At 45.4% G+C, this 19,796-nt stretch overlaps 1 protein-coding gene across 2 annotated transcripts in view; it reads right to left on the reverse strand.

The window, feature by feature from the left end:
• The window catches only part of CLDN10 (claudin 10), a 54,325-nt gene that overhangs the window by 848 nt on the left and 33,681 nt on the right, over window positions 1-19,796 (reverse strand). The window contains exons 1-4 of one of the 2 annotated variants that reach the window (XM_086880888.1): window positions 12,088-12,401; window positions 5,155-5,316; window positions 4,908-4,989; window positions 214-321 (exon numbers count right to left, since the gene is read on the reverse strand). In XM_086880888.1, the coding sequence (XP_086737014.1) occupies window positions 214-321; window positions 4,908-4,989; window positions 5,155-5,316; window positions 12,088-12,307 (572 nt within the window). In that variant the 5' untranslated portion in view covers window positions 12,308-12,401. Of the gene's footprint in view, window positions 1-213; window positions 322-4,907; window positions 4,990-5,154; window positions 5,317-12,087; window positions 12,402-19,796 lie in introns of those variants that run through there. The other variant, XM_023947553.2, reaches the window with a different exon arrangement.

Genomic DNA, 19,796 nt, shown 5'->3' on the forward strand with positions numbered 1-19,796 from the left:
TCACAAGTATTTGTTCTGAGTCAATAGCTTTTCTTAATTACATTAATGGTGGACAAAGCATTATCCTTAAATCCCCTTATTTTCTTTTATGTGCACAGTCTTTTTCAGAAGCTCATTACAAAGTGTTTTGGAACAATAATCAAACTCCATACATATAGCAGGTAAAAATGCAAAGGTTTTGATTTCTTTCAGTGAGTACAACTTGTGTTTTACCTTGTAGAATGACTGTTTTCAGCTATTGAGAAGCAGAATATAATGCCACCAATTATGCAGAGTGAAGCTCCAGCCCATCCAATGAACAAAGCTGCTCCTAATTCATACCTACAAGAAGTCAGTAAATGTATTTAATAAAAGAGAGCATGGATTTAAGAGGGTAATTTCCAGAATAAAATAACTAAATGTATTTTTCTTGAATAACTTCCCATTGACACATAAATTAATCACCACAAAATCAGCAGCTCTGCCATTCACCCACATTGTTTTCATGATTTCTCTCTGACTCAGGAGGCAAACTCTGTCCCTGCAGTACACTTGGGCAATGCTTCTCTCCCTGCTCAGCCAGGATTAGGGGTTAGGGTTAGGGAAAGGCCTGGCCTTTGTGCATCTCCTCCTGGATTGCTTTGCTGTGGGGTTACATCATTCTTTGACCTGCTTACGGCACCAGCTCCTCCATTTCAGTTTTGTTCCTGTTGGCTCCCAAACCAAACTGGACTGGAGCTTTTGCTGGGCCAGAGACTACAAATTCTGCCTACAACTCTCCTTAAGTTTCTCCTCTGGCTCTTGGGATGTCTGACTCCGTCCCTCATCATCCACACACCAGCCTGCTTAAAACATGAGGGTTTGTACATGTGCATAACATGAATATGCAATATACATGCACATACGTGCAGTGTATGCATATGCATACACAGGTGTGTCTGGTGAAAGCATTTGCACCCACAGGTGCATGTTCCAGCATCTTTCTCCTTCTTCTGTGGCTGGATTCTCTCTGGAAGAAACTGCTCCCCAGCACATCCATGGGCAGACCTCTAAGTCACCAGCAATGGCCCCACCTCTGCTGCCCGGGCCAGCCACAAACTGTTTGCTGCATGGAACTGCTCCCCTCTCTAAGAGGAGACAGTGGTGCTGTAGGAGCACCATCCCACAAAGTCCACATTTCTAAAGCAACAGTACTAAATGAAGGGAAAGAAGGGCATTGGGAAGAGATTCTTTCCCCTCAGTGGTGAAGCTTCAAGACAAGCAGCAAAGCATGGATGCTCCCTGTCTGCTCCATTCCCCAGTTCTTTGCCTGAGTACCACTCTTAAAGCATCCAAGGATGACCTGCATTAGGCTGCAGCCCAACAGTCTCCAGGTCTCCTATTCCTCTTATTCCTTTAGAACACACTTGTGTGTCTCTTGCTATTTCTCTGCTGCAGTTTCCCCTTAAGGAGATCTTTATCTCCTCCGGGCTTCTGGGATCCTGCATGGAAACAGAGGCCCCTGTCCCCCATCCAGCCACAATCATCACACAGGAGTCTGTGCTGTTCGAGTAGATGCTACTAAATGGATTAGTTGTAAGCTGTGGTGAGGCAGCCACCTCACCAAATAAAAGCCCCTGCTTGACAGCCTGTCTGTGCAACTGCAACACTGTGTAGTTGCACTTCTCAGCTGGTTCTGAACATTTCCATGTGCACAGGCCCTAATATTACCAAAATACCTAACTGAAAATACCTGTCAGCTGTTCTGAAAAATTTGTGTCTTTAAAAAACCACACTGCAGAAATACTCAAAAAGAATCCAGTGAGGTGTTAGAAGACCCCAGACCATAAATCATCACTGGACCAAGAGGCACATGCAAGATTCGTGAAGAGCACGTGAGGATCAGGTGCACAGGCTGTGAGGAGATAAAGACCCAGGGATTCCTTTGTTCAGGCTCCCAATTTGGAGACACCAAGCTCAAGCTGAAATAAACTGACTCTGCCTAAGAACCCGCCTTCAACACCAGCTTACAGACCCAACACCCAATTTAAGCTGGGAACCATGGCTCCTTCTACCCTGGAAAACTCTCCACCCCATCCTGGTTTCACTTCAAAATCTGCCAAACCTTTAAAATTTTAATCCTATTTATGCTCACATTTCCAACCACCTTGCTATTGTTTTCACATAACTCAAGGAGATTTCTGTTTCTCCAAGAACAGGGGGTTCTCTCATTAGAAGCAGAGATCTACATCAGAGCTCATCACCTAAGATCCCATTATAGTCAGCATGCAAGAAATACACACAAATTACACTTCTAAAACACTTTTGAAGCACCTCTTCCTGTAAAATCACCTGTAAAAGCAGATCAAAGGGGCTAGCTCAGATGTGAGATAAGCCCCCTCCTGGGGAGCCCTCCATCCCTACAGGACTTCCAGAGCACACCTAAGGTATGAGGACCAGGATTAGGCTCCCCACAGAAGTTGATGCAGATACTGGAGAACAGAGCCGGACCAAGAACCAGGAAGGCTGTTGCAATAACAACTTATTTGCCAAGAACATTTGCCTAGAAAGTGGGAAACACGAGTTTCCATATTTTTGTCTAACAACACGAAATGGTTGACCAGAGACTGAGGGATTTAAGGAGACCAAGCGCCATCTTCCCTCCCTGAAACTCTTCAATTGTACAGAAAGAAATCATGACTATATTTGACAGAATTGGGTAGAAAAGGGGTACCTGAGTGTTACCTACTAGTTGGGACAGAAGACATGGGGCTCAGCCTTTGTAGCTGGGTTTGTTTGACCTTTTGAAGCAACATTTGTTACTATACCATGATTAAATAGATTGTGTGTATGGCCCTTCTCTGGTCACTGCCACACCGCCAGGTTAATGAGTTGCAGTGCTGTCCTGATTGGTCTTTCTTCCACAACTTCAAACAGAGAAAACAACCCTTCTGATTTATACTGGTACTTACAAGGAAAACTCAAGATTTTCAGTTGCATATCAATGTTTATATGAAAAGTTAAATAATTTGGACAAACAAGCCTATTTATCAATAAGAACAATCATGTTATGAGAGTTTAGACTGTGGCGAGGGACAAAAATGAAAGACTATAAGAATTAGAGTTTATTCAATTAAAAGTAGTAAAGAAGGCTGGAGGGAAATCCTGATGACTGACACAAGGTGCTGAACATCTTGTGTCATTTGTTTCCCACTAACAGCATCTCAAGCTTGTCGCTGACACTGCCAGAATAAATTCAGGAGAGAAACATGCAGTAAAAGGCAAAAGGTTAAAAGGCTAAAACCTTCTCAGTGAAGAGACAATTCCAAATTTCTACAATATACCAGCACATTAAATGCAGCTGCAATGCATAACAAAGTAAGGATTTGGAGATGGCAACAAAATGGAAATTTTACATCGGTTGAGAAAGGAAGGAGCTGAATGCCACCATTAACTCAGTCTGATGCAAGGTCACTGCATGAGCTACATGCATGGTGCACAACTCCAATTAAAACTTTGGGATTTCCTCTCTGCCTTTATCTTTGCAGTCATGATTATGTATGCCCACAGCTGAGCTATGCTGGTTGTCCACAACAAAAGGTAATTTCTGGAGAGGATGTTTTACTACCATTATTTCAATATTTAAACTGGATTTCTCATTCCTTCACAGCGAAATTCCACCATGAGGTTTGCCTGCTCTTTTGCAGCAAAGGGTCGGAATACAGTGTAGGAAAAGGACTTCTGTCAACCATGGTAATTTTCACTAAGAACAGCAAGCCTCATGAATAAACTTCTTTCTATATAGTCAGGCTCCATTTTCTTCAAAGAACCTCACATCCTTCTTTCTTTTGGAGGTCTTTCAATCCTGTCTTCACTGCATCAAATAAGCAGAGGCTATAGGGGAATTATGGAGAAAACTAATACTGTTTCAAGACAGGAAAAGCAGTGTCAGCCCTACTTCAGATGTAGATCCCTTTAGTGTTATTTATTCAGGCTATTTTCTTTCTGTCAAAGTGAAACATAAAGGCTCAGGGTTCCTTACTGATCCCTTATTTGGGTCTCAAGGAAATGTATAGCCAATGTTTGACATATCCTGGAATCACTGCCAAGAAAACTTTAAAATCATTGCCTTTGAAAAAAGAGTTTACACCATGTGTGAAGGCAAAACAGGAAAGTCCATGATGCAATAATTTACAGCCAACATTTTCAGATTTGGTAGTTAAGATGTCAATCCAAAATCCAAGCGTTGGTTTGTGGTTTGCTGCTTTTGCAGGACCTGAGAATTTGCACAGCTTTAAAGGGAGTCTTTAGGGATGCTTATTATCTCTGGTGCGGATCCTAAAATTTTATGGATACTCACTCTCTTAAATTTAATTACAAGTATAGGCAAAGCATTTATGTTAGTGCTTATATGATCATGGGTGTTGGTAAGGTTTATGATCCAAATTTCAGTCAGTTGGATTTGAAAATCTGTCGGCAAAATTGTACCAAGCCTGCAGAAACCTCTCCTCAAGAGGAATCAAGATTGAGCAGTGCTCAACACCTTTATGGCAGCCACCTTCTATCAAAAGCTCAAGGAAATACTTTTCTCCCTTCCCTTTTGAATGATGAAGCTAATGAGCCCCTCTGTCTCGTGCTATCCTCTTGTGGCACACCTCTGGCATCCAGGCAGGCTTCACTCCCAATTAACCCCAGCTGCCCTGCCAGCCCACAGTAGAGCTGGGCACACGGACTGCAGGGCAATCACTGTGCAGCAAAGTGTTTGTTCCTTGAATTTCAGCACCTGGTTGCTCCAGTTAGAAACTGGGATTAAGTAAAACTGCAGCCCACTCTCCTCTGCCCAAGGGAAGAAGCAGCTGCTCTTTGTCTCAACAGACTCTGTGTGTTGAGTGTGCAGTAGGAAACATGAGGTCTACTTGTTTGATTTATGAGTATAGGAAAGTACTTACTTTTGTGCAACAAAAGAAGGGTCAAAGAACTCAGACGTAATCCTGTTTGCATACAGGGAACAACTAGTCATAGAGCACAACCCTGAAAAGCATAAGACAAAACCATTCAGTGGAGCTGGCAGCAGAGCTTTGGGCCTGACCCTGAAGTCAATGAAGTCATGGAGAGTTGTGCACAGGTTTCTGCGGAAAAGAAGCGGCTCCGGAATTACTTCAAATATGCAAACGGATAGAAATAAAATATATTTACCAGACAGTATGAAAAACAGTCCAGCTAAGCAAGCTATTTTTGCTTTAGTCTGATCAGACCCTCCAACTTTTGTACATTTCATGCCAACTAGTCCAAAAATGGCACCAAAGAAGCCCAGGCAGACAGCGGAGATCATCAATCCTCTGCAGGCTTGGATGTAACCTGTAAGAGAAAGAGCAAGGCTAATATGAGAACTGGGACCACAACAAGTTTTTCTATAGTTTCTCTCCCTCTGAGCAGCATCAGGCACTCATTATTGCAAATGGAACCAGATTTTGGCTGCAACAGTATCACTTTGCCACTGTGTGTGTTCTTCTAGCTGATGTGTGCCCTTCACAGGGCATCATCACGTGTGCCCAGCTCATGAGAATCATACTATGGCACTCAGGGCTCCAAAACATTATCCCATGGCACTGGGTATAGCATCTGCAAGAGGTTGTACCCATGAGGTTTATAAGAGCAACTCCATGTGGTCTGATCAGGGGCTGTCACAGGTCTCAGAGCCACCCTGTGCACTCAAAGCAAGCCTTACATCAGTTCTGCTGTGTGTGTGCATCGCAGGTACAATATGACCGGCAGTGAGGCTGGCAGTAGTGACCCTGGCTGGGGTCCTGAGCTTTCCTGAGCCTGCCTGGATGTGCCACTGATTTGATTTGGATCCACCCATAAGGCCCCCATTCTGCAAGGAAGTCAGCCAGGCACTCAGCTCCATGGACAGCAGCAGTCCCTCAGGATAAAACAAATCACTGCCATATTTAAACCTCAACAAACAGCTTGCACCTGGCTTCAGCCACAAACAATTTGGCTGTGCTGCCTGGGACTGCTCCCAGAGGGACCTCCCAGGGCAGGACCTTTCTACAGGACAATGGGCTGCTTGGCTTCTTCTCCCTTCCGAGAATATCTTGTAATTGAAAGACTGTGATAATCTCATATCGCTGCTTACGGGGTGGAACGCTGCAATCTTACACAGCTGAATAACCATCACAAGATGTTTTTCTTCATAACCTGTTGTTACATCTCATTTAAAATGAAAATGAACTCCCACTATTAGGGTATTCATCCTTTTTGCTTTGATCTCCAGTGGGTGGAAATGTTGAGAGCTAAACCACATTGTCATTGCCTATTACACCAAATTTTATGTAATAATAAATAAACAAAGAAAACCCACCAAACCCCGCATAAAAGTTTTAATATATAAGAAAACAATATATTAAAGCAGGAACTAGAGGACATCTGATGAAAATAGAAGGCAGCAGATTCAAAACAAAAGGTGTGCTTGCTTGTAAAATGAAGCTGTGGAATTCCTTTCTACATGATGTGTGGACACTAAAGTTTTTAGAGACTCAAAAAGAGACTGGATACGTTCCTGATGGAGAAACCTGTGTCTGGCTGGCAGGGCTTTGAGATGCAGATAGCTACCACAGACACTTGGCCACCTTCTGCAATCCTTACTGCCACCTCCTTTAGCCACTGCTGAAGGTGTATCAGCTCTGGGATGATGGCCCTGTGCTTCAACAATGCTTTAAATCCCCCTCTGATTCACAGCTTTGAGCAACAAAGCAATTGGTAGCACACAACACCCCGTTTTAGCAGGCTGAACCTGGGAGCTATGCTGCCCATCTGTGAACACAACCTACTGGCATTTATCTACATCTGCTGGCACACAGACAGACTTCTTTCCTTTGCAGCATGCTTCTGTAGCACACCTGCTCAAGAAACACACAGTCAATGAAATAAGTGTGACTGTCATACGGCTCACACGTTGGAATGTAGGAGAGAGAGTGATTTGTGCAAGACTCGGGCTTGAAGACAGCAGCTTTGCTTTGTTAATTTTTGCTATAGGCATGGAAAAGTTGGCTTATGCTGCTTTAGGTGGTGTGTAATGTATTTCTTGTAGCAGACAGGTAAAGCATGAGGTGAAGACTGGAAAGGAAGCTATTATTTTTGACAGGTCCAATTTATTGACAGTGTTAGTTAGCTAATTGACACATTAAAGTGCTGAACCATGAACATGTTTACCCGGAGGTCCTCTAAACTTTTATTTATGTCTGAACCTCCTAGGAAAACCAGTAAATATTCACCCCAACTAAAATATCCAGCATTTGTTAGTAACCACAGGGCTGAAATTCAGTTTTTCCTGAAGGTCAATACACAGTTTTAAAATAGGTAGAGGGTAGTGAGACAGCAAGAAATAATTAACTCACTCACTCAGAAATCATTTTCAATTATAAACAGCATGAACTGGAGGACTGCTCAGTTCTGCTGAATGAATAACCTTTCTCACTAAATAATTCACCAAATTGGGCAGGCCGGGTATAGCAGGGCTTGTTTCAGTTCACCAGAGCAATCAGCCAACTGGCACACATTTTTAAAACAAAATATAGGGGAAAAAAAAAATCAAAATTTACACCAGTACTGTGGAAAAGCAGAAGGTTTTAGTAGCCCCATAAGTTGATTGGAGCATTAGGAAGCATGAAAGGTTGAAATCAACCTTTTCACCAAATCTAACCTCCTATTGTGTAGATACTAGATTCAAACTCTGCATAACATTTGGCTGTAAGAGGAACTAAACCTCTTTTTTGCTTCCAATAAAGCAAGATTATACTGGTCACCAAGACAAGGCTTGAAGAAAAGGATCTGGGGAGACCTTCCAGAAGCTCAAGTGGGTCTACAGGGAAGCTGGAGAAGGAATTTTTACAAGAATATGTAGTGACAGGACAAGGGGAAATGCCTCTAAACTGAAAAAGGGCAGATTTAAGTTAGATATTAGGAAGAAATTCTTTACCATGAGGGTGGTGAGACCCTGGAACAGGTTCCCCCAGAGAAACTGTGGGTGTCCCATCCCTGGAAGTATTGAAGTTTGGATGTAGCTTTGAGCAACCTTTACTAGTAAATGTCCCTGCCCATGGTCGGCAGGTTGGAACTAGATGGTTTATAATGCTTTAATGTCCATTCCAACCCCAAACACTCTGTGATTCTATTATAATGAAGAGGAGTGTAAAAGGGAGCTGCCTGTTTTTTCACAGTCCTCCACTCAAGACTAAAACCTGTCCTTTTCCAAATGTTTATTGTCTGTATTTGCACCAGCTCCTGCAGGAAACTTGTCATGTACATACCAACCAGTCAAATGAAGCTCCCAAGCAGCAAAAAAGCCATGTGTTTTAATCAGACAAGCAGACAAACATGCATTACTCATAAAGTCATGTTTAGCAGCATTCCAAGAGAAACCTATTTCAAGGTGGGTTGTTGTTTTTTTGGTTTTTTGTTGTTTTTGTTTGGGTTTTTTTTAGTTTCAAACAAATGTGTTTTATCTTGTACTCAAATTAATCTTGTTAGAGCTTCATCTTTCTTGCCTCACCGCTCACACTTTCCTCATGCGTACAAAGAGTTAGAAGGCATTCACATATTCGTGTCATATGACACTATGGAAAAAAAAACATATATGCAAAGTTCTGGGGGCTGCCACTTTCACAATAAATGCCTCTGGTGACATTTTGCAGTCTGCATCACGTGAAGTGTAAGAGGCTGCCTTACGGATACAGCACAGATTCCTTCCAAAAGTACACACCCATTGCTTTTGTATGTCTTTCGAAGCTCTAATACCCTCTTTTAGCTCATAACTGAATTTTTGTTCAGCTCTGTTCTTGCAAAAGGTCATCAGATCCACTGTTAGAAACATGGAAACTGATATGTCCTCTTCTGGGGAGGTGATTTCATCAGTAAATTTCTACCTAGCACCAGTGGCACAAAAAGTAAACCCGAAATTACTTTAAGCCCCACAGACAGGAAGAGCATTTTTGCTTGCATACAGAATGTGGGGCTCAGCACTTAATGAGGGCTGGCCAAATTGATTTCTTCTACAGGAATGCATAAAGGTGGAAGGGGAGCACAAGCAATTTTCTCTGGAAGCCGTCCATGTGGAGTGATGGTCTGAAAGCCATCAGGGCAGCCCCACTGCTGTGCCATCCCACAGCAAGCCGGGGAGGACAGTTCAAGCCCACTCCATGATAGAAACCAAAACAAGGGTAACCCTTGAGCACCCCTGACCTGAACTATGACATTGCCTCTGAAGAAGGAAGGACTTCTCCTGCACTCTACAGGAGAACTCCAGCAAGTGGTGTGGAATCATAGAGTCATTGAGGTTTGGGTAGGGAGGGACCTCAGAGGTCATTTGGTTCTTAGTCCCTACCATGGGCAGGGACACCTCACATAGACCAGGTTCCTTAAAGCATGGTCACACCCTGATTTCTTTCCCCCTCATTCTGTCTCATCCCCTGGAAGACCTGAGCAGTCTCTCAGGATAAGAAGTCCAGCTTACTTAGAGGTTTCTGATTTGACCAAAAAATATTTCCGTAGAAAAGGAGCTGCTCTGAGAGGCAAATCCTCTCTGTCTGCGCGACAAAGGAGTGGAGCAGAGCCACATTTCCCCGAGACAGCAGAAATATTTTCAGGAATTTTCCAATAATGCTCTGCCATGTCAAGGAGAGCAACATGTATCTTTATAGGGTTATTGTTTCTGCTCGCAAACACTTTCCTGAGAAAAAAAAAACAAAACCAGATCTGCCCTGTTTGAATCTTCTGAGTCCCCCACCTGAGGATGAAGTCAGGAAGTTCCCACATTCCCAGTCACAGGGATTGGGATCCACCTTAGACATGTAAGTCTGGGCAAAGAGGCAGAGGAGGGAAGGAAGAGGTTAGACAAGGGCTGAGACAGATTTGTCTACTTGCTGAGACACAAATTCTTTAAGCCACGAGTGACACACCGCAGCCCTGGAGTGCACTCCCCCACAGGGGAAGGGTTGGGGTGAAGAGGGGACATACACACCCACAGTCAGCTGCTGACAGGTTCTCTGCAGAGCCTGTAACCACAAGGAAGGGAGTGTGGGCTAGACTCCCTACTGAAAGCACCCCTGACTGCAGTGCTTGCCCCTCTGACCCCACCCACCTTGCCTGGTCTATGCTGGGGGGGTCACATCACTCTCCCTCCAGCCTGCCTTTCATTCACATCATGCCTGGGTACCAGAATCTGGCCCCACAGCATTTAAAGATGCTGTTGAAAAACACGGAAGCCAAGAACTTTCCACTACTGATAAACAACCTGGCCAGAAGTACTGGGACAGGGCCTTTCTAGACATGGATTCCAGATTCACTTCTGTCCAAAATGAGCTGAAGGCTCTTTCACTGTGCACAAGGCACCTCGGAAACTCATTCTTTGGCCAAGTGGAACATGCTACCCAAACCACAAAGTTTCAATGAACAAGCGTTTGGGGGGAAGGAGGGTAGGGATCTTGCTGTCAAGTGTTACATTCTTTTTGAAAATTTAAATGTTCCCGATTTGGCATACTTTGTAACTATGTTTTTCTTACAGTGAAAACAGATTCACCCATACCTAAAACCACAGCTGAACAATAGATTCAAGGGATCCAAAAGGTTCCGCACCAACAATCACTCCATGCCTGCCTGCCCAGACTCCTGTGCTCCTTGCCAGTCCTGGAAACTCCACTCTCAGCTGCTATACCTGGCCACAGAGTGACTGATGTCAATGGAGGCCAGCCAGCTCTCCTATATCTTCGGAGGACATGGCAAATCCCTCTGCCTCCACAGGGCAGGGTCAAAAGAAGGTCCGGGAACAGCACTTCTCCCTCCGAGGGGAGCATCCTGCAAATAGTGGTGCTTAAGGGCTGCCTGTGTTACCTCTTTTTGGTATCTTGACCTCTTTCAGCCCTTTCTACATACAGAGGTTAAAGATTTTCTGATATTGGTATTAACGTCATGTTCATTTTAATCCCTGTTCCAATTACTATTAATCTCTGTTAGTGATTAGATTAACAGACCTTCCTTTCCTTTTAAACAGAGCTTTTACACCAAAATACCTTCTCAGACTCCAGTGCAAAGGAAATGCCTTGCCAGATTGTGAACAGTAGGCATGATCTTTTGTGAGTATCAAAGCCATTGGAACACTGCATATTGCATTCATTTATAACTGTAAAAACTTGGAAAAGGTGCCATAATTTTAGAAGCCTTTCCTCCCTTTCTTTACAGTCACTTCTGAAGACATAAACCTTTGTCATACACACTTCTCCTGTTTCTATCAGCCATAATCAGTGTGGATTTATCAACTAAAAGTTTAGTTGTAACGATTTCCTGCAGTGAACCAGTTTCCCAGTACGGCCTCCCGAAAGGGCAAAAATGTTTTCCCTTAACCAGGGAAGAAACGCAGCATCAACTCAATCTTTGGTTTCAAGCCCTATAGTGAAACTCTTCGCTTTGCTTCAAAATAACACTGCCCTAAAGCTGAGCAAAGCTATGCATCCCTTCTGCATACCTTTGCATCCCTGACTGCCCCGAGCTTTCACACTGTCATTTATCAATGAAGCAATTACATCTGAGTTAATAACCACTTAGCAAAACCAGCAAAGGAACATTAATTAAAACAAAACGACGCCAAGGCTTGTTCTTCTCCACCGACCGTTGCGTGGCTGGCAAAACCATAAAAAAGAGGAATGTCACGACAGCCGGAAAATAAATCGGCAAGAAAAATTTGCCTGCATTCTTCTTGTGTCAAATCCACACACACACTCCTCTGATGGGGAAAGGCAGGTAGTGACAGCACGAGAGGCCAAAACGGACACTTGGGCACCGCATATAATCTCAACTAGTGGGGTTTGGGGAGGAAAAACCCCCACTTCCACAGGTGTGCATAAGCAGCCGGCTGCCACCTGCCTGGGGACACGGGGACACCTGCCCATGAGCCCGCGGGGGAGCCGCCTTCGTCCGGGTCCCCGCCGCCCCCCCGGCCCCGCTCGGCGCTCCCCGACCCCCGCTGCCCGCCCGCCCCGCCGAGCCCGGCCCGGGAGCGGCCCCGGGAGCCCCCGCAGAGCGGCACAGGGGACACCGGGGAGGTGTCGGGGTGGGGGTCAGCGGGAGCCTGACCGTCCAGCGCCAGCATGGATGGGAAGTCCTTGCAGTTGGAGACGCCGGTGGAGTCGGTAACGCACGTCTTCCAGAGGTTGGCCCAAAAGGTAGCGGTGGTGATGACCGTGCCATCGATAGTGGACACCTTCCAGTAGTCGGTGGGCAGCGTGGAGGAGATCAGCACCCATCCCGAGATGGTCAGCAGGAACGCGATGATCTCCGCCGACGTGCTCGCCATGGGCCCGGCAGCAGGCGGCGGGCGGCGCGGAGCCGCGGCGGATCCCGGCGGAGCCCCGGGCGGCGGATCCCGGCGGCAGCGGGAGGAGCCGGGCGGAGCCGAGCCGAGAGCGGCGGGGAGGGGGCGGCGGCCGCGGCAGCGCAGCCCAATCAGCACCGGCAGCTCCCGGCATCGCCCCGGGACCGGCCCCGCCCCGCCCGGCCCCGGCATCGCCCCGGCTCCCAGAGCGGACCCCGGCCCGGCCCGGCGGCGTGCTCCCCGGGGTGGCGAAGTGAACCAGACCCAAAAGCAAACCGCGGAGCGACCTATAATTTGGGGTTAGATTCCCCTTCCTCTGCAGGTGCTCGTGCGGGGGTCGGGAGGGGGTGGCAGCAATGGGACAGGTGCGTCCTTAGCATCTCCTCCCCAGCTGCAGGTTTGCATCTTTCCGTATGCCCCCCGGGCCATCCTCCCCACAATCAGCCTGGCCAGGAGGGTGGCTTTGAGGAATGCTTGTAGAATGCAGGTGCGCCGACCGTGAGCGCTCCATATTCCTACAGGGACGTAAGCTTTTGAAATGTGTAACAGGGTTTTTTAATCCTCTGAATTTCAGCTGGCCCCTGATACTACCCAGCCACAGGTGATAAAGCGTTTGATACCTGTTTTTGCAATGTGAGGTGATGAACTTGGGATTTTCTACTTCAGTTTTCATGCAGTGGCATTCAAGCCTGCAGCTCACAGGTGGAGAGTTATCCACAGTGGTTTCTCCTTCTGTTTGAAGCTATTTACTTTCCACATCAGTAGTATATTTGCCATTGATGTGGAAAGTACACTGCCGGTCTTGACTTTCCTCCTATTTATTTCAAAACTATTGTTACATTTTCTAAACCTTTTTGCCAGATGGGCAATCACTGGAGGATAAGAAGCCACATTTGAATCATTATTCTTCTGATGAATGCTCTTTGGTTTTGCCGTGTGGACACAAACCCGGATGTAATCACCTTACAGACCCATATATTAAAACAAAAAAAAAAAAAAAAAAAAAAGAGAAAAACCTCAGAGTTGGGTGTACCTTTGGATGTGTGTCAGAGCTCAGTGGGAACAGGGTGTTTGTTGATCTGTTAACGCTCCAGCAGGATAAAAGGGGGTCCACAGATGCATTTACTGATGTAGTGGCTCTCTGCCTGCTCTTTGCCTCCTTGGTACCCTCTGACTTTCAGGTGACAGCAGCATTGGCAAGAAAGAGGGAGAGGGGAAAGCAGACAGGAGGCTTGTTTGTGCAGCAGCACTGGGAATGGGGCGTGCTACAGCTCCATTCAACCTCTGTGCCAAGATGCCTTCTTTTCTCCCCAGGATGGAAAAGAAACAGGGTCATGGAGAAGGTGAGCCACTCTCCAGTTTGGTGTCAGGCTGTAACCAGAGCTCACTTCAGAACACCGAGATGACCATAGATCCAGGTCCCATCTCCATGATGTTATAATCAAGTTACAGTAGGGAATGGCAGCATAAGGGAAAAAGGAAAGAAATATTTTTTTTGCATTTTCCTCCATCATAGCTCTTCGAGATCTTGCAGACTGGAGTTATGTTAGTGGTGGTAAAGTAGAGCAATCCAGGCTATCAGCTAAGGCCTAATCAAGTCTGAGGTAGGAGACTCAAGTCTAAACCTGTGTCATCATGTTTTCATGACATGGGAAGCTGTCCTCTTCTTTTGTTGATAACACTGCTTTGGTGAATCCAGGGAGTAGCATTTGGGAGTAGCTTTTGGCCAGGGCCCATCAGAACTTTTTGGTTGCTGTCATGCGATAACCGGAAGGCTGGACTGAGTGTTGAAGGACAGGAACACAGCCAGGACACCTCTAGGCCTGAGCCTGGGAAGGAGAGGAAGAAGATCTTCCTGAAGAGCATAGGAACTGCCCTCCAGAGGGCCAGCAGAAGTGGCAGGCTGGTGAGTGACCCTGCTGAGGGATGGTGACCCTGCTGAAGCTGCCGTGGCCTCTGGCTGTGACGTCCAACATTTGTGCTGTCCCAGACCATGCTGCTTTCAGCAGAGATGGACTTGGCTGCCACGTGCAGATCCACATCTCTCTGAGGGCCACCTGTCTGCTGCCAGGGACTTCAGGGACAGCCCATGCAGGTGGCTTAGGACAAATGAAATTATTTCAGCCTCAAACCCACTCTCTGCCTGCCCACAAGGGCCCTTCAAGCAGGGCTAATTTATACATTCGTTCCCTTGTAAGCCCTATTTTAACCAGGCTCCAAAGAGGCCTCCGTGTACATGAGAATCAGACTTGCTTTAGCTTCAAGGAAAGGCTCCTCCTTTCATCTCCTGACACTGTGTTGCTTCTGTGGATGTTTTATGTTACTAGGCCAGTTGTTACCATCTTTCTCATCTAAAATCAGAATAAGATGTTGCACTTCTGATCTCATCTTTGGTGATGTATGCACAAAATGACATTGCACAGCTGAGTGTTCACCTCAGGCTGAAGAGTAAGGGAAGTTGCAAGAGATACTCTTCCCCTGTGACATTTTTTTCATGCTGGCTGGAGTCTGCAGGGATAAGATACTGGAAAACTTTCATCTGGGAGGCTGTGTTTTTCCCCTGTATAATTTTCTCAGCTTCTTTCTCTTGCGCAATGGCAAATCCCTTTACTGTGAGTTTAACTCATGCATCTTCGAGTTTCTAGGATACAATGGTCTCTTTCCTCCCTGTAGATGTGATAGGAACTTTAACATCCATAGGAAGACATTTCTATGTCTCACTTCAACCTCTGTCTTCCTGCCACCACAGCTCTGGTGGATTTGCTTACTTGGCTTTCTTACCTATTTATAGTTTATGTAGTAGAGTGAAAGACTTGACCTTTGTTTTGGGTTTGTTTTTTTTTTTGTTGCATTGTTTTTTTGGGGTGTTTTTGTTCCTGTGTTTTGGGACAAATTATGACTTGGGAAAGTTCCTCAGACCACTGTGGGACTGATTTCTGTTTTCTTGTTGGTCATGAGTTGATCATGTCAATACAATAGCACAGTTTTGTGTTGGATCATTTGACTTTTGGTTTATTTGACTATTTGGTTTATTCCCTTGGACTTAATAAAAGTACTCATGTCTTTTTTTAAGAAAAACAACCCCTGTGGTTCATTTTTTGTGGCAAGTTTCATTGACTCATGAATAACATGTGGCATAACAGTGGCATTTAGGGGAGAAATATTAATATGTGTTTTGAATAGTCTATTTCAGTTGGAAGGGACCTGTATTGATCATCTATTCCAGCTGCCTGATACTTCAGAACTGACCCAAAGTTAAAGAGTGTTACTAAGGGTATGTCCAAATAACTCCTAAAAACTGACAGGCTTGGGGCATCAACCACCTCCCTAGGAAGCCTCTTCCAGGGTTTGACCATGCTCTCAATAAAGAAATGCTTCCTAATGTCCAGTCTGAACCTTCCCTGGTGCAGCTCTGGACCATTCCCACACATCCTATTGCTAGATTCTAGGGAGAAGAGATCATCACTTCAGTCTCCATCTTCCCCTCCTCAGGAATCTGCAAAAAGCAGTGAGATCACCCCTCAGCCTCCTTTACTCCAAGCTAGACAAGCCCAGTGTACTCAGCCACTACTCACAGGACATGATTTCTAGCCCTCCCACCAGCTGTTGCCCTCCTCTTGATGCAGTCAAAGACTTCAACATCCATCTTAAATTGTGGACCCAGCACTGCACACAGCACTCTGTGCGAGGCTGCACCAGTGTTAAAAAGAGAGTGACAATCCCCTCTCTTGACAGGCTGGTGATGCTGCCTTTGATGCACCCCAGGATGGGATTTGCCCTCCTGGCTGCCAGGACACTTGGCTGACTCATGCTGACCCTGCTGCTGACCAGCACCTCCAGATCCTTTTCTGCAGAGCTCCTCTCCAGCCACTCCTCTCCCAGTTTATACTTGTTGCCAGCATTATTCTGTCCTAGGTACAGAATCCAACAAGTGGACTTGTTAAATTTCATCCCGTTAATCACAGCCCCATGCTTCAGTGTATCCAGATCACTCTGCAAAACCTTTTGTTCCCCAAGAGTGTCAACAGCACCTCCTGGGTTGGTATCATCAGCTAATGTGGCTGATATTGAACAGATCTGGCCCCCAGGAATGAGGTGTGAGGAACACCACTGGTGACCACTGACCATCCAGAGATATCCCCACTACACCGCTTTGGACTTTGTCTTTCAGCCAGCACACCATGAATTCATTCATCCCACAGCTGGACAACTTGTGCAGAAGCATGCTGTAAGGGACAGTATGAAAACCCTGACTTCAATCCAGAAAAACTCCATCCCCCACCTTCCCTTCATCCACTAGCTGGGTGACCTTATCATAGAAGGATATGAAATTAGTTAAATAGGATTTTCCCTTTATGAGCCCATGTTGACAGTGCCTGGGGATTGCATTGTTCTTTAAATGCCTTTTGACAGTACCCAGTGTGATCTCTGCAACTTTTCCAGGAACTGAAGTTAGACTAACAGGTGTGTAGTTCCCTGGGTCTTCCCTCACATCCTTCTTGTAGATTGGAATAACACTGGCTAGCTTCCAGTCAGCATAGACCAACCTCAGGCTACTGAGGTTTTTGAACTACACACTTTTTACAAATCAGACTGGAATATTAATAAATACCCGAATTTTTATAATGTACAAACTTTAATTATATTGCCATGTACAGAAGAACCCTTCAGAGATGGTTTTGCTCCCAAGTCTGAAATACGGGATATTATTTTAGCTCTTGCAGGCTCAAAATCACAAGTAATCATCATTGCCTCATACGTTAAACACCAGATGACAACAGCATTTGTTCTGCAGCCAGGATAAGCAGGCTAGGGTCGTTATGCCTTTGTCCTGGAGTAATTTTTCTCGTAATTTTACCATGCATAGGCTGGGCAACTTGAGACTCTTTCCTGGCTTTGCCATGTTATGATTTCCTGGGTGCCTAGAGCACTTGTGCAAAAGAAAAAAGCCCCAAGTTTATTTTTCGTAGGCTGAAGGACAGCTTCCTTGTTTGCTAGGGTTTCCCTGAGAATCTGAATATGGAACAAGTAAGGCAGACATGTGGGGAACATAGACAGTCTCATAAGAATGTCATCACCTGGGCAAGGCCAGGTCTGTTGGCACTGCTAGATCTGGGGAGGGCACCCCAAACTGGCACAGACGTTAGAGGAGATTAACACAATGGTAAGTGAGGAGCTTGCACAGTGCTCTGCATTGTGCAGAACAAAGCACCGCCTAAAAAATGAGCAACCAGATCCTCTTCCTCAAAAGACAGCAAACAAAGGAATGTTTCTGTCTCACCTTAAAAAAAAAAAAATCCATCAGATTGGGAACATCAGTTAATAATCACCAGTCCTTGCTGGGGTTGCTATCATTGTTTTTCTTAAGTAGTGGGAAAAGGAATGAAATTAAATTACTGCATGTCTTTTGTAAACTGCCAGGACAAGAATGATTTTTAGCTATGCAGCTCATGTATTACATAACAAAAAGTAAAAAATTAATAGGAACTGACAATCTGGAGCATTTTAAAGGAGTGAAAAATTGCATTCCGCAAGCCAATAAACTTTCCTCTCTCCCTCTCTCTGCTCAGTGCATTCAGACATTACTGACTCTGTTTCTTGACACTGTGATTAATGCATTGTTCTTTCTTTCTTTTTCTTTTTTTTTTTTTAGCTTGTCTTAATTTTGTTGAGAAAAGCCTGTGTTGTTCCCTGAAAGTTTGTAATACAATCTTTTAAAAATAGATATAACCTGTTTAACAAACTCAGCAGGAAATGTGAAGGAGTGCGTCTCCTACTTTCCTGGAGGTGCATTCCTCCTGGCCAACAGCACAGGTGCAGCTCTTGTCCGTCAGAAGTGGCCGCCACATCAAATTAACTTTTGCTAAGCACAGGCAGGTTGCTGTGGAAAGGCAGGAAACCTCCAGATAGATTTTAAGAAGATGTGGCCCTATGTAATGCAATTTAGAAAGTTTGCAAAATTTTAGAAAGTTTTCAAAAGAAAAGAATATTGTATCTAATGGAATTTAAAAGGATTAACTGAGGTGGCAGGCAGAGAGGCAAATGATTTTCCAGAGCAATCGGTGTACAGAAGTGATCCTTGCCAGTGAGCCATAAGGACAAAGAAGCTGAGTCCTGACCAGAGTCTGAGCGGCAGGACAGTGTTTGGATATTGGTGTCCCTGCAGTGGGAGTGCTTTCCCACAAAGTATGTCCTCAGCTCTTGTGTGCCACAGCTGGTTTCTGCTGTTTCCTGAGCTTCTGGCATATCTGGGCATGAGGGGTCTGTCATTTTTCATTTTTACAGGCACTAGGACAGCTCCCAGCCAGAATACACACAGAAGCAGGAGCTGATCCTCTGTCAGGAGCACAGCAACAGGACAAGGGGCACTGGTTGGAAGGTTGGAAATTCCCTTTAGATATTAATAATAAATTGTTTACTAGGAGGATGGTCAAGCACTGGGAGTAGGCTGCCCAGAGAGGCTTCTTGGAGTCTCTTGGGGCTACCCAGAGAAGGTCTTGGAGACCTTCCTTGGAGGTGCTCAAGACTTAACCAGTCATGGCCCTGAACAAGCCAATCTGATTAGATGTTTCTGGACTTGATGACCCCTGGAGGTCCCTCCTAACCTGACTTTATTACTGTGTGGTTTTGTTACCTGGCTGGAGCAGATAGAGTAGCACTGAGCTGCATTTGGCTTATTATCGCTCTAAGTGGCACCCAGGTGCACTAATGATCACAGATTATATGTTATGCCCAGAACATGATCCCATGTGGTCCCTGCTACCCTGCTATTTAGCACACTGAAAATCTGAAATCTTCTTTTCACAGAGAGTTGTATTTCAGTTCATAATAGCAGTACATTTAACTGCTTTTCTAGCTGTTTACACAAAGGGAAATTTTTCCATGGTAATACTTTTTATTTATTTATTTTTTTTAGGATGCCTCTGGACATGCTAAAGAAATCCCCAAGAGAGAAGCATGACACAGAGACCTTAAGCTCTGCCAGTGTCTTTCTGAGACAAGCTCCTGGAAAAGAGGGACTCATTTCTCAAGTGGATGTAGGAGCAAAGCTGTTCTGGGTGTGCTTCAGCTAACAGGGGGTGGCAGCAACTGGAGAGAGTGGTTGAGGAGATGTGAAGTGACTGGCAAGGGCCCTGGAAGAGCCAGAAATAAACTGCAGCAGAGCAGAAAACAGCATGATCTTTCACACTGTGCTCTTTACCTAGCCCTGCTTAGGAGTAGCCTGGCCCTCACCATGCATTTGCCCCAGTTTCCAATCTGAAGGAAGGGGAGACAGGTGAAGGTGAGTTTCTCCCTTATACCTTCCCACCAGCATCTCCATCTGCAAGGAAGCTCCTCTACATGCCTTCCTCTGGTTCATCTCCCCGATTCCCACAGGGGCTCCTTATTTACTCAGGGGATGGTTGTACCATGAAGAGGATGTTGTGGTTTACTGTCCCTGGCCCCACTGTTTGTCAAGCACCACTTGTCC

This window comes from Cyanistes caeruleus, chromosome 3 (assembly GCF_971803275.1).
Source record: "Cyanistes caeruleus chromosome 3, bCyaCae1.hap1.1, whole genome shotgun sequence".
In the NCBI taxonomy this organism is placed as follows: Eukaryota; Metazoa; Chordata; class Aves; order Passeriformes; family Paridae; genus Cyanistes; species Cyanistes caeruleus.